Source organism: Ahaetulla prasina, chromosome 1, assembly GCF_028640845.1.
Source record: "Ahaetulla prasina isolate Xishuangbanna chromosome 1, ASM2864084v1, whole genome shotgun sequence".
Taxonomy (NCBI): domain Eukaryota; kingdom Metazoa; phylum Chordata; class Lepidosauria; order Squamata; family Colubridae; genus Ahaetulla; species Ahaetulla prasina.
Window position 1 is genome coordinate 267444797 of NC_080539.1, and position 13693 is coordinate 267458489.

At 40.6% G+C, this 13693-nt stretch overlaps 2 protein-coding genes across 2 annotated transcripts in view; one reads left to right on the forward strand and one right to left on the reverse strand.

Annotated features, from left to right (window-relative positions):
- TMEM86A (transmembrane protein 86A) overlaps positions 1–13693 on the reverse strand; it is a 150047-nt gene that overhangs the window by 49451 nt on the left and 86903 nt on the right. The gene's annotated exons all lie outside the window — the stretch shown is intronic.
- Positions 1–13693, forward strand: part of IGSF22 (immunoglobulin superfamily member 22) — a 49812-nt gene that overhangs the window by 21113 nt on the left and 15006 nt on the right. Inside the window, exons 13-18 of the mRNA XM_058161406.1 lie at positions 557–853; positions 3102–3404; positions 4510–4683; positions 8238–8366; positions 9726–10022; positions 12566–12654. Of these exons, the coding sequence (XP_058017389.1) occupies positions 557–853; positions 3102–3404; positions 4510–4683; positions 8238–8366; positions 9726–10022; positions 12566–12654 (1289 nt within the window). The remainder of the gene's footprint in view (positions 1–556; positions 854–3101; positions 3405–4509; positions 4684–8237; positions 8367–9725; positions 10023–12565; positions 12655–13693) is intronic.

Here is a 13693-nt window from a genome sequence, read left to right on the forward strand (position 1 = left end):
ACTGAAAAAAGTGACTTATGACCATTTTTCATATTTACGACTGTTGCAGCAGCCCCATGATCATGTAATCAAAATTTGAACACTTGGCAACTAGCATGTATTTATGCCTTGGGAACATAAGCAAAGTCAATGAGGAAGCCAGATTCCCTTAACCAGCGTGTTACTAATTTAACAACTATGGTGATTCACTTAACAACTGTGGCAAGAAAGCTCATAAAATGGGGCAAAACTCACTTAACAAATGTCTCACTTACCAACAGAAATTTTGGGCTCAATTGTGGTCATAAGTCAAGGACTACCTGTACTGCAAAGTCTATCATTGTCACTGGTGAAGACTGAACAGTGAAACAGACACATTTGCATAAGCCTGATAGCCATCTTCTATCTCAGGAGTCTCCAACCTTGACAACTTTAAAACTTGTGGACTTCAACTCTCAGAATTCCTGGCTTTGCTGGCTGAGGTATTCTGGGAGTTGAAGTCCACAAGTCTTAAAGTTGCCAAGGTTGGAGAGCCCTGAGCTATCTAACTTATTTTCCCATTGTTTCTTCTCTTTAGACCCTCCATTTATTGACCCTTCTCTCCTGGAAGCTTTGGCTGCCCATCCAGTGACTGTGAAGGCGGGACAGACAGCTTTCATTAAAGTACCCTTCAAGGCCAAGCCTTTGCCCAAAGTCACCTGGTTTAAAGATGGCATTGAGGTGACTGAAGAAGAGAGAGTCACCATGGAGAGGTCCCAAGATCAGGCCATGCTCACCATAACAAACTGTGTGAGAGAAGACACGGGAAGCATCATGTTGAAGCTGAAAAGTGACTGTGGATTAGCCACTGCTCAATTATTCCTTAATGTTATTGGTAAGTTCGGGATGATAACTCTGGGCAGCCATATATAAAGTACTGAACTATCAAAAGTGCTTTTTTTTTTAAATTGTTTTAATTTACTACCTTATCACAATCTTGGAAGTATTTAAATAGATCTGTGATCTTTAAATAGATATTTGATTCTAAACTTAAATCCAGGGTTCAGAGGTGACCACAGGGCAAAAGAGGCAGATTAGCAGAACTGGTGCCAAAATTGAAGCCTCATCTCTTTTGTACAAGCCTTCATGTCATAGGCACATATAACAGAATAATAGAATAACAGAGGGACCTTGGAGGTCTTCTAGTCTAACTCCCTGCTCAAGCAGGAGACCCTATACCTGTGATGGCGAACCTATGGCACGCAGAGCCATATCGGTGGGCACGTGAGCTCAAGCTGATTTTTGGGCCTTCTGGGCCCACTGGGAGTCAGGAAAAAGGCTGTTTCTGTCTCCGGAGGGCCTCCGGGTGTGTGTGTGGAGAAGGCCCGTTTTTCACTCTCCCCAGGCTCCAGAGCCTTTCAAGAACAGCCTTCCCCACCCCCACCCGGAGGGCCAGAAATGGCCCATTTCCCAACTTCTGGTGGGATAGTTTCCAGTAAGCTGTTTTTGCCCTCCCCAGCCTCCTTGAAAGGCTCTGGAGCCTGGGGAGAGTGAAAAATGGGCCTACTGGGCCACTGGGCCATCGTCTGCCGAAAGCGGGGGGAGTATGGGTATCGCGTGCGCATGCACGGGGGATGGGGCACATAGAATTATAGGTGTGGCCACGCACATGCACAACCCCCCTGCACTCCCTCCGCTTTTGGCATGCGATGGCAAAAAGGTTAGCCATCACTGCCCTACACCATTTCAGACAAGTGGCTGTCCAATCTCTTCTTAAAAACATCCAGTGATGGAGTACCCACAACTTCTGAAGGCAAGTTGTTCCACTGGTTAGTTGTTCTCACTGTTGGGAAATTTCTCCTTAGTTCCAGGTTGCTTCTCTCTTTGATTAGTTTCTATCCATTGTTTCTTGTCCTGCCTTCAGGTGCTTTGGAAAATAGATTGACTCTCGGCCAGACTATGCCAGGCCTGTGCGTGCCAGAACGCCCTCTTCTTTGTGGCAGCCCCTCAATATTGAAACACTGCTATCATGTCACCTCTAGTCCATTTTTTCTCTAGACTAGCCATACCTAATTCCAAAATATATTCCAAATAAAAAAGGTGCAGGACTTGGATCATGGCACTGCTTCTGCCATCTTACTTGCAGACTCCCCTGCCAGGATACCCAGGTGGTCCCTGTAGGAAAGAAATAGGTGATTCTATGCAATTCTTTTTGGAAGTAATTCTGAGTGGCTGAGAATTATAGTTGCTATAACTATATAGCACATTTGAATGCAATTGTTCAGGAAAACTGGAATGGATGGACAATAACCAGAAATAGAAAAGGACTAAAACCAAAACACAAGGACTTCTTAATGCTGTAAAATTAATTTTAGAAGGAGAATGTTAGCATATGAAATTCAGAGCAAGTATTAGCAGCAGATTCTGGGGGAGATCAACTGCTCAATTTTATACTATTAAGCTCTTCGATGTTCTGATGGTCTAGGAACTTGCAGATGTTCAATCAAAAGTTTAAAACCAACTTGTGATCAAATGAGGAGCTTCTGTATGTTGAAGTTAAGGCAGATTAGGCAAGCCTCAACATCAATGGGAGTCCCCAAACACTAAGCTCAGCTATTCCAAAAAGAGGGCTGTGAAAATATTTACAGATCCCTCACATCCTGGACGTAAACTGTTTCAACTCCTACCCTCAAAACGATGCTACAGAGCACTGCACACCAGAACAACTAGACACAAGAACAGTTTCTTCCCAAACGCTATCACTCTGCTAAACAAATAATTCCCTCAACACTGTCAAACTATTTACTAAATCTGCACTACTATTAATCTTCTCATCGTCCCTATCACCCATCTCCTCCCACTTATGACTGTATGACTGTAACCTTGTTGCTGGTATCTTTACGATTTATATTGACTGCTTGATTTGATTGCTTATTTGTACCCTAGGACTATCATCAAGTGTTGTACCTTATGATTCTTGATGAATGTATCTTGTCTTTTTATGTACACTGAGAGCATATGCACCAAGACAAATTCCTTGTGGCCAATCACCCTTGGCCAATAAGGAATTCTATAAAGGATTCTAAAGAATTCTATTCCAATGATCATTTCATTTCATGACCACTGATATCCTTGTGCTTCAGACAAACCGAAACCACCCCAAGGAAAAGTGGAATTCTTGGAGGCATCAGGGAAGTGTATCAAAATGAAATGGAAGGCCCCAAAGGACAATGGAGGCAAGCAAGTGACCCACTTTATTATAGAACGGAAAATAGTTGGGAAAAAATCCTGGATCAAAGTTGGGGAAATTGAAAGCAAGCATACCACGTTTGCCACGGATAAGGTGGAAGAAGGGAAAGCCTACCAGTTCCGAATCCTGGCTGTGAATTCTGAAGGTGCAAGTGAACCCCTAGAAACAGACGAAGTTTCTGCCGGGAATCCAATTGGTAAGCATCTCACATTTGATGTGACACATTTGACACATTTGATAGAATTGCTGAGCCAAGCTAGGAACTGAATAATGGCATTTGAGCTTCCTCAAAATTTTACTTTAATTAGGGTCATTTATTTGTGATTAAGGCCAGGTGAGGACACTCAAAAAGGAATTCAGTGATACAGTTGTCTTTAATAGTCTAAATCTGATAACCACATTCCTTGAGAAAGAATATTTAACCTCGTATGCTGAAAAGCTTGTCCCTGCATCAGTGGAAAGACAGCATGACGTGATCAGGGGTGGGTTTCTACCAGTTCAGACCGGTTCAGGCGAACTGGTAGCTCCGACAATCAGCTGGGAATGAACCAATTCGCTCCAACAATCAGGTCGGCCTTTCCCCCCGCCCCTACACTTTACTTACCTTTATCTTCTCAGCTGATTGGCGCGCCAGAGTGTATTGCCGCACCTCAGCTATATTACTCCCAAATGGTAACACAGAAGGTTAGTATTGTAAAAATGCGCATGTGAAGCACGCAATCACCAAACCAGTTGTTAAACCAGCAGCATCCCACCACTGGATGTGATCATATTTCACTGTATTGCAGTAATTACTAAAGCACCCACCATGAATTACTAAGCCCTTTTCTTAACCCATTTTCAGTTTGGACTGAAGAATTCTAGGTGCATCTTCTTCTGTTAGCTAAAGACCCCAAGATAATGCTTGCTGTTGCCAAGTTTACATTGGTAGCCTACAGAATTCTGATATGGCTGACAGCGAAGTAGATGATGCAGAATATAGGCCTTTTTATCAGGAGTTCTATTGTTTGTTGATATATGGCGGGCTCCCCTTCAAAAGACACCCATCTGTCTGCTTTAATTTGGAGCAGAAGATTGGGTCAGTGACTCTAATGGATCTGGAATCCTATGATTCTATGCTACTATAGTTCCTCTAGGTTAGGACATTAGGGCTATCTCAGGATAGTTTCTATTTATACATTTGAATGTTGCTTCTATATCAGGTCTGTGTGTAAACAAATATAGAAAAGTAATTAAGAATTAAAGAATCTCCTCTACTTGTGTTCTGCTTCATCAAGCTTAAACCATTTTTTTTTCTCCAGATCCTCCAGGACAAGCGTCTCAACCTCAAGTTACAGATGTTTCCAAAGAGGCTATTACCATTACTTGGAATCCTCCAGCTAACGACGGTGGTTCTCCGGTTACAGGTTACATTGTGGAAAGAAGGAAGAAAGGTAGCAACCTTTGGGTGCCTATATCCAAGGAACCAATTCAAGGTCAGCAATTTCCATTGTGTAACACGGGACCCAGTTTGGTTTAGTGGTTAAGCATCAGGCTAGAAACAGGGAGACTGTAAGTTCTAGTACCACTGGCACAAAGCCAGCTGGGTGACTTTTGGCCAGTCCCTTTTTCTCAACTCTAGGAAGGAAACAATAGCAAACCACTTCTGAAATCTTGTTCAGAAAACTACAGGGACTAGTCCAGGCACTTGCCAAGAGTCAAAAACTCAGGAAACTCTACTGTTTTATTAAGTTAGCTTTCTAAGCCTCTTCCATATTTGCTTCCAAATTACAGTGAATAGCATGAAAGTTCATCAAAATTTTAAATGTGTGTTTATGAGGGGTCCTTTGTGTTCTCTGAGCTTTCTTGTTTTCTTGCAGATATTTCATTACCCAAACTAGGTGAAGTTATCCAGTTAGGGTAATGAAATTTCTGCAAGAAAACAAGGAAGCTCAGAGAACACCAAGGACCTCTCATTTCAATTCTGAGCTACAAATATTCTCATTTATGTGTGTTTATACCCAGCAGGTGGCAGCAAAATGTCACAGTGTGATATAATTTAGAGATTCTAATAGATTAGACAGATGATAGATAGATAGATAGATAGATAGATAGATAGATAGATAGATAGATAGATAGATAGATAGATAGATAGATAGGCAGGCAGGCAGGCAGGCAGGCAGGCAGGCAGGCAGGCAGGCAGGCAGGCAGGCAGACAGACAGACAAACAAACAGACAAACAGACCCTCAAATCAATGTCAACTCCCAGCAGTCACACAGATAGATCCTCTCCAGGGTGATCTGTCTCTCATATAGACAGATCTTCTAAAATGCATGTATTGCCATTCTAATTGACTTCATTCACCTCACTCTGATTGTCCTGTTGTTACCGCATGGATAGCCAATATAGAGTGGTTAGCTTTATAGTGCCAGACATGGGCCTTCTAAACACAATCTAAATAGAACATGGCAAAGCAAACTGGTTCTAGGTCACCCAAGGAGTGAGACAAAGCTGCATACTCTCTCATTACTTGTTCCACCTATATCAGTGATGGCTAACTTTTTCTGGATTGAGTGCCCAAAGCGCGCGCATGCACACAAATGCATGTGTGCGCACCCAAACCCCCAAAATGCAATGCATGTGCAGCCCTCGCGTATGTGCCCCGCCCCTGAAAGTGCCCCGCCCCCTCACACGTGCCCCACCCCCCGTGCATGCACGGCAGAGACCCAAAGACCACCTGGCCAGCGGGAGGCATGCGCACATGCGTGGCAGAGCTGAACTGGGGTGACAGCTCGCGTGCCCACAGAGAGGGTGCTGCGTGTCACCTCTGGCACGCATGCCACAGGTTCGCCATCACGGACCTATATGCTAAATGTACAATATATTGAGGAAAGCTGGGTTGGAAGAAGCGGAGCATGGATTTTAAAATGGGGGAATAGGCATAAAAACCCACTCTGTGCCAATGGCAATACTCTGATAGCTAAAAAGGCAAACTATCTACCAGCAATGAAAATCAAACATCACAATAAGAAACAGTGATAAGGATTAAGTACAAAGAAGACCAAACTAATGACAATAGCAAACAACTTTAAAATTGATAGAATATTAAAGTGGGGCATAGGTCTGCTTTACAGCATCAACTATCAAACAGTAAAGGAAATAGCAGTCAAGAAATATGTGAAGTTACAATGGCACTGAAAAAAGTGACTTATGACCGTTTTTCAGACATGATCATTGCATCATCCCCATGGTCACATGATTTACATTCAGATGCTTGACAACTGATTCACATATACGACGGTTGCAGTGTCCTGGAGCCAAATGATCTAAGTGCCAAAGCCCACTGCAACTACATAGCAAAAAAAGCTCTAAGAATTGTAAACCTAATTTTGCGTAGCTTCTTTTCCAAAAACACCACACTACTAACCAGAGCATATAAAACATTTGCAAGACCAATTCTAGAATACAGCTCGCCAGTTTGGAACCCTCACCACATCTCTGACATCAATACAATTGAACATGTCCAGAAATATTTTAGAAGAAGAGTTCTCCATTCCTCTGAAAACAACAAAATACCTTATCCCACCAGACTTGAAATCCTAGGCTTAGAAAACTTGGAACTCCGTCGCCTTTGACAAGACCTAAGCTTAACTCACAGAATCATCTATTGTAATGTCCTTCCTGTTAAAGACTATTTCAGCTTTAATTGCAATAATACTAGAGCAACTAATAGATTTAAACTTAATGTCAACCGCTTTAATCTAGATTGCAGAAAATATGACTTCTGTAACAGAATCATCAGTGCTTGAAATACTTTACCTGACTCTGTGGTCTCTTCCCATAATCCTAAAAGTTTTATCCAAAAACTTTCTACTATTGACCTCACCCCATTCCAAAGAGGACCATAAGGGGCGTGCATAAGCGCACAAACGTGCCTACCGTTCCTGTCCTATTGTTTTTTGTTTGTTTGTTTTGTGTTTTTTTTTCTTTTCTCCTTCCTATATATATGCTTATACCTCCTTATATTTACCCATATATATATATGTTTATTTACTATATAATCTTTTTGATGATACCTACATATATTGTTGTGACAAAATAAATAAATAAATAAAATAAATAAATAAATGTGATCACCTTTTGTTGCATTCTGACAAGCAAAGTCAATGGGGAAGCTAGATTCACTTAACAACCGTGTTACTAATTTAACAACTGCAGTGATTCACTTAACAAATGTGGTGAGAAAAGTCCTAAAATGGGACAAAATTCACTTAACAAATTTCTCACTTAGCAACATAAATTTTGGGCTCAGTGGTAGTTGTAAATTGAGGACTACCTATACTTGGTAGAGTAGCAATGAAATCCATGGAAATAATATTCAGATGCTAGAATAGGTCAATGCCAGAAAATATCTCTGTTTACAAAGATCAGAAAAGTGCAGGAAATTTGTTTTCCTTATGATGATACGTGAAAATAAAAGTTGGACTTTGTAGAAGCTCAATAGAGAATCTATGGTCTCTTTAGAAGTTCGTGATGAAGACTCTTGAGAATATCATGGATAGCCAGGAAAATTTAAAAAAAATGCATCAAAAAAATAATTCTCAGTTGAGAACACAAATAACACGTCCAAAATATGATAAACACCTAGCTTCTCTTGGAAAGTCTATAATGCTGGGAAAAGTGAAAAGAAGAAGGAGAAAAGATGATGACAAGCAGCAAATTGAATAGATTTACTTACACAGAATGTGGAGTCTTCCAATTGGGGAGGGATCTATTTTTGTGGTCACTAAAAGCTGATAGTACATAATCTCTCTCTATATATCTCTCTCTATCGTCTGTCTGTCAGTCTGTATCTATCTATCATCTGTCTATCTATATCTCTACCTATAATCATCATTTATCATCCATCTACATTTGAATATAGATACTAATTTGTTATAACCAGGATTTTAAGTGGGATGTTTATTTGAATATTTTTTAAATTCAGAATCCTTTCTGTCACTTATTTTGAAAGCTAAATTCTTTCAAAAATTTTGTTTTTATTGGCAGATACTAAGTGTACAGTGGATGGTTTACTGGAAGGTGCAGAATATGAGTTCCATGTCATAGCAGTGAACCGAGCAGGGCCTGGCCATCCCAGCAGTGCTTCCAACGCAGTTGTAGCAAAAGATCCCATCAGTATGGTTCTACTTTTCATTTATTTCTAGTGTCCAATATGTATATGTATGGTGTGTTTGTGTTTGGAGGTATGGGGGGGCAATAGAATTTATGAGGTTCATTATTCAAGCAGAACATAATGGGATAATCAGGGAAGTTGATTGTGGCAGCTTATTGTTACTTGCTGCTGATTGCTTCATTTCCATTTTGTAATGTCACATTTTAATTTCAACATGTGACAACGTGATGCTCTTTCAAATAATATTGAGTTGGCCTAAGAGGGCTGTTGGCCCAATTATATACCTATCAATCAATCTTTATTACAGTTACTGCAATATCTATTTATTGTAAGTCTGTGATCTTGTAATAACAATAAACTAACAATGCAAGTGATGGCAAAATGATTCCAGGCTCCTGAAATAAATATTTCCTAAAGCATTTTACCTGACCTCTGATATATCTTCCAAGCTCAGACTAATGGTGCTAAGATCAATCTGTCCCCTAATGATGGCTATTACCCTGGTTTAAGGCACAGAAGAAGACTGAGTTGTCCAGCAATTGTTAAAATTGCTGTCATTCATCATTGCAGGCTGGGGCTGAAGGTTATTATAGTTCAGCAACACCTGGTGGGCCATCGGAAATGAAGATTGGAACATGACACAAGAGGCATAGGGTATTTGGTTATAAACTAAACTAAGAGGTGAATACTAACATTCTGATGGTCATTTCCAAGGACACTGTGTGTTTCATGCTAGCTTTCCAAAATTCCCTGCTAGGCAGAGCCTGCAGATACTAGCATCTAAGGGTAAAATTTCCATTTTGGAAATTTCCAGGAATTGAAAGATCCTGCCACCTGCTAAAATGTCCAATTTCCCCATGAAATCTGACTGCTTTAAAGAATGTCTGTTAGTAGAGCAAAATTGGCATCTATTCTATATTTCCATGTAAAAATGAGGAAATAGGCCATCACTGATTTATAAGCCATTCTTGTGTTCTTTTCCACTGTCTTTTTTCAAGCAATTTTTCAAGTAGTTCACAGACCTGATAATATACCGGTATTCTTTTAATATATCAAGTCAAGAATATACCTTTTTAAAAAAAATTTATTTACATTTATATCCCGCCCTTCTCCGAAGACTCAGGGCGGCTTACAGCTATATAAGCTGGTCCGAAGGCTCAGTAAGTTTTAACTGTAAATTTACCAATTCTTCACACACAAAATGTCTTGGACCGGATGACTCTCATGAATTTGACAGGCAGAAACTCTACCAACTCCATTGGATTTGAAAGCTTGAATGGTCCATCCATTCAAATAACATGTTTCTTTTTTTCAATAACTTACAACTGTGTATTAATTACTGGTGTTTGCTATTGACCCAGAGCCTCCTGGACTGGTGAAGGGATTGCACGTGGCTGATTCTTCCCAATCCAGCATTTCGTTGGCATGGCAAGCACCTGATGAGGGTGATCCACCTTCAGGGTACATACTGGAGATGCGACCTGAGGACACCAAGGAATGGTCCAAGTGTACCAAGATCCCAATTTCTGGCAAAAGTTACACAGTGGGAGGTCTACAGGAGAAGCAGAAGTATTTCTTCCGCATCCGAGCTGTCAATGAAGCTGGAGTGGGAGAACCAATTGAGCTGAAAGAAGGTGTTCTGGCCATGCCCCCTCCAGGTAAAACTTGCCCAATTCAGCCTTCATACAAGCATGCCTTGATTGCTGGCATGTTAACTCATTTGCAGACAGTGAGAGATACTGAATTTGATCTAGAAGATGATACAGCGTATGAATGAAATTTACAATCCAGAAAATATTCTGTCAACAAATCTAAGAGATTGGCCAACCATTTGTCTGAAATGGTATAGGACATTGATGGCAAACCTTTGACGTCACTGTGTGCCGGTTTGCGTCCCGGAAGTGGCACACGAAACCATCCCGTAAGGTATGTGCGGCCCCGCTGGCCTTTGCGTGCTCGGGAGTGCCAATACCCAGAAGAACGGTGATCCGTCGCGCATGCGTGAGCCAGCACCCAAACCCCCGGATACTAGCATGGATGCATGTCCAATGATCAGCTGACCATCACGTATGTGCGCGATGTCAACCCGGAAGTTCGGGTGCCAGCCTGCACATGCGCGATGGAACGCTGCTCTTCCTGATTTTGCCACTCCCGCATGCACAATGGCCACCTGACCGGAAAACGTGTGATCACAGGAACGTGGAATAGAAGCCATTCTTCGAGGGATGGTTTCATGTACCGCTTCCGGCACACGTGCCATAGGTTCGCCAGCACTGGTATAAGCCCTCCTGCTTGAACAGGGAGTTGGACTAGAAGCCCTCCAAGGTCCCTTCCAACTCTATTATTCTCTTAATGCATTCGGTTTTTTCCTTCTTAAGTTATGTTCATCCAAATAAATGATGTTCCACATCCTAACATTCATATGTTTTGAAGGAAATTTTTTAAATTTTTTTTTTATTAATATAGATAAGAAAAGAGCAACGTGTTTAAAATTCATATATACCGTGTGTTACCTGGTTACACCTCTTTGGCGTAATATTTGTCATGGTCATAATAGTATTCTCTAATGGTAATTTCATAATAACAGTGCTTTTACCTTATAACATTAATACATATTAATTAGTAATACTAATCAAAATTAATCAAAATTAAGAAGTTACAATAAACAACCCTAATAGTGAGATTAATTTTTCTCTTGTGATCTTTGAGATTCTAACTCCTGTTTCCCTCATTTAACCATTGATAGAACAGATCCCATACTTCAACATTTCTTCCTTTGTTTAATTTCAAATGTTAGTTTATTCATTTCTGCACATTCTAAAATTTTTGCTATTATCTTTTCTTCTGTGGGGATTTCCTCGCCCTTCCAATTTTGTGTGAACATGATTCTGGCCGCTGTCAACACATGCACTATTAAATATGTGTTTCTTTTACTATATTTGTCTGATACGATGCCCAACAGGAATATTTCCGGTTTTAGATCTATATGTTCCTTTATCATTTTTTCTAGCCAGGTGTGTATTTTAGTCCAGTATTTTTTTGCTTTGAATTTGTCCACCACATGTGCCCGGGATTTGGTTGCACTTCCAGCACTTGGCAGACATATCCTTAAACATTCTGGCTAATCTTGCTGGTGGAAAGTGCCATCTATAAAAAAAAATTGTATAAATTTTCTTTAGATGCAGGGGACAATGTCAATTTATAGTTTCTGTCCCACAACTTTTGCCATTTGTCCAATTCTATGGAATACCCAAAACTTTTAGCCTATGCTATCACAGTTTCTTTTACTTGCTCCTCTTCCATTCTAACACTCAATAAATAGTTATAGAATTTTTAAATTAGTTTATCCTCTGGTCCTGTTAAATTCAGTCCAATTCTGCTGGTTCTTTATAAAAACCATATGTTTTGGCATCTTCATGGTATTTAGATTGTATCTGTACATGTGGCCACTATGGGAAATACTCTTTATCAATAAAAAGCATTGCTCATTTCTTCTCTCTCTCAAAGTTGTTCCTTTTTCTCAAATAGAAAATCAGCTAGGTTTATTTTTGCCTCTACACATGGGAAGGATATTTCTATCTTGTCAAACAAGCAAATTCTAATGAAATTCATGTTAGGCCAAGAATAGGTAAAAATACACACAGAAAAACTAGTGGAAAAATACTTGTGTGCCCACAACCTTATTTAGTTTGTCCCTTAGTTTGTCCCCCATCTCTACATGTCTACATCTACATTGCGGATCAGTTGTGATAACCCTTGAATATATAGTCTAAATGTCCTTCCTTAATAAATTTGACAATTTTGCCATTGGAATGGAAGGAATATAAATGATAGTAATAGTACAAATAGACCGTACTATTTATTTAGGTATCTTTTTGATGAACATCTCACTGGTAGGCTATTTGCTGTGCATACAAAAAGTCCTAAATTTTACCCACAAGGCCAAACTATTAGGCAAGTACTGGCAATACTGCCCTAAATGAGTCAATAATCTGATTCAGGATTTTCAATGTTCCAAATTTCTCATTTTCTCTCTCCCTCTCCCTCTCCCTCTCCCTCTCCCTCCCTCTCCCTCTCCCTCCCCCTCTCCGTCCTCCCTCTCTCTTTGTCTCTCTCTCTTTGTCTCTCTCTCCTTCTCTCTCTCTCTCTCTCTCTCTCCCTCCCTCCCTCCCCTTTTTCTCTCCCCCCCTCCCCGGTGTAGCTGCTCCAAAGTTTGATCTGACTGTCAGACTAAAGAATCATATGGTGGTTCGTGCTGGGACTGCCCTCTGTATTCATGCTTGCTTTACTGTAAGTTTTTATTTTAATCTGGAATATTACATTTAAAAATGTTGCATTTCCATATATTTGGAAATTAGTCAAATTGAGACTAGTGAGAGTTTGAGCGTAAAGAGCTGGAATGTTAGTATAGCCAATAATGTACATGGAAAAGAGCCAGGATTCAATTTCTGGCATCTCTGGTTAGAAGTAGTCCTAATTTATTGATTGCCTCATTTAGAAACCATTTGCAATTATAATAGTGGTGAAAATTAGGTTTGTGCCGAATCCTCGCATTTGCAACCTTTATAGGCCTATAAAACAAAGATAATCTGAAATAAGATTGTAAGCACAATCACAATTACACTTAGTGACCGCTTTACTTAATGACCAAGTTGCTGGTCCAAATTGTAGTTGCTAAATGAGGACTACCTGTAATAGAAAATGATGGGAGGAGATCAGGGGTGAAATCTACTTACCTTCCTTACCGGTTCACATGCGCGCACAGAGCTTCTACACATGTGCAAAACCTTCTGTGCATACACATTACTTCCTGGCAGGTGTGTCATTACACCGGGCAGGAACTTTGCTCTGCCATCGCTACTGGATCGCCGAACTACTGGTCACGATCACTACCAGATTACGCTATCCGGTCCGATCTGGGAGCATTTCACCCCTGGAGGAGATATTTGAAGGTATTTGGCCTGAGACACTCAAGTGCCATTGTCAGATATAGATAACTTATATAGATATAGGATATAGATAGATCCCACAGATACATCTATTTTCTATATAGATATCTATATAACGATCTATAAGCGCATCAACATCTGTATATCTATATCTATCTTATATCTGACTCAGTGGTGGGTTGCTACCGGTTCGCCCCGATTTGGGCGAACCGATAGTAGTAGCGGCGGGAGGCTCCGTCCACCTGCACGGGTGTCATCAAATATGCTCTGTGCATGCACAAAAACTTCTGCGCATGCACAGAAGTGGCATATGTGTCAGCAAAGTGAGCGCATGTGAGCGAACCAGTAGCTAAGGTAAGTGAAACCCACCACTGATCTGG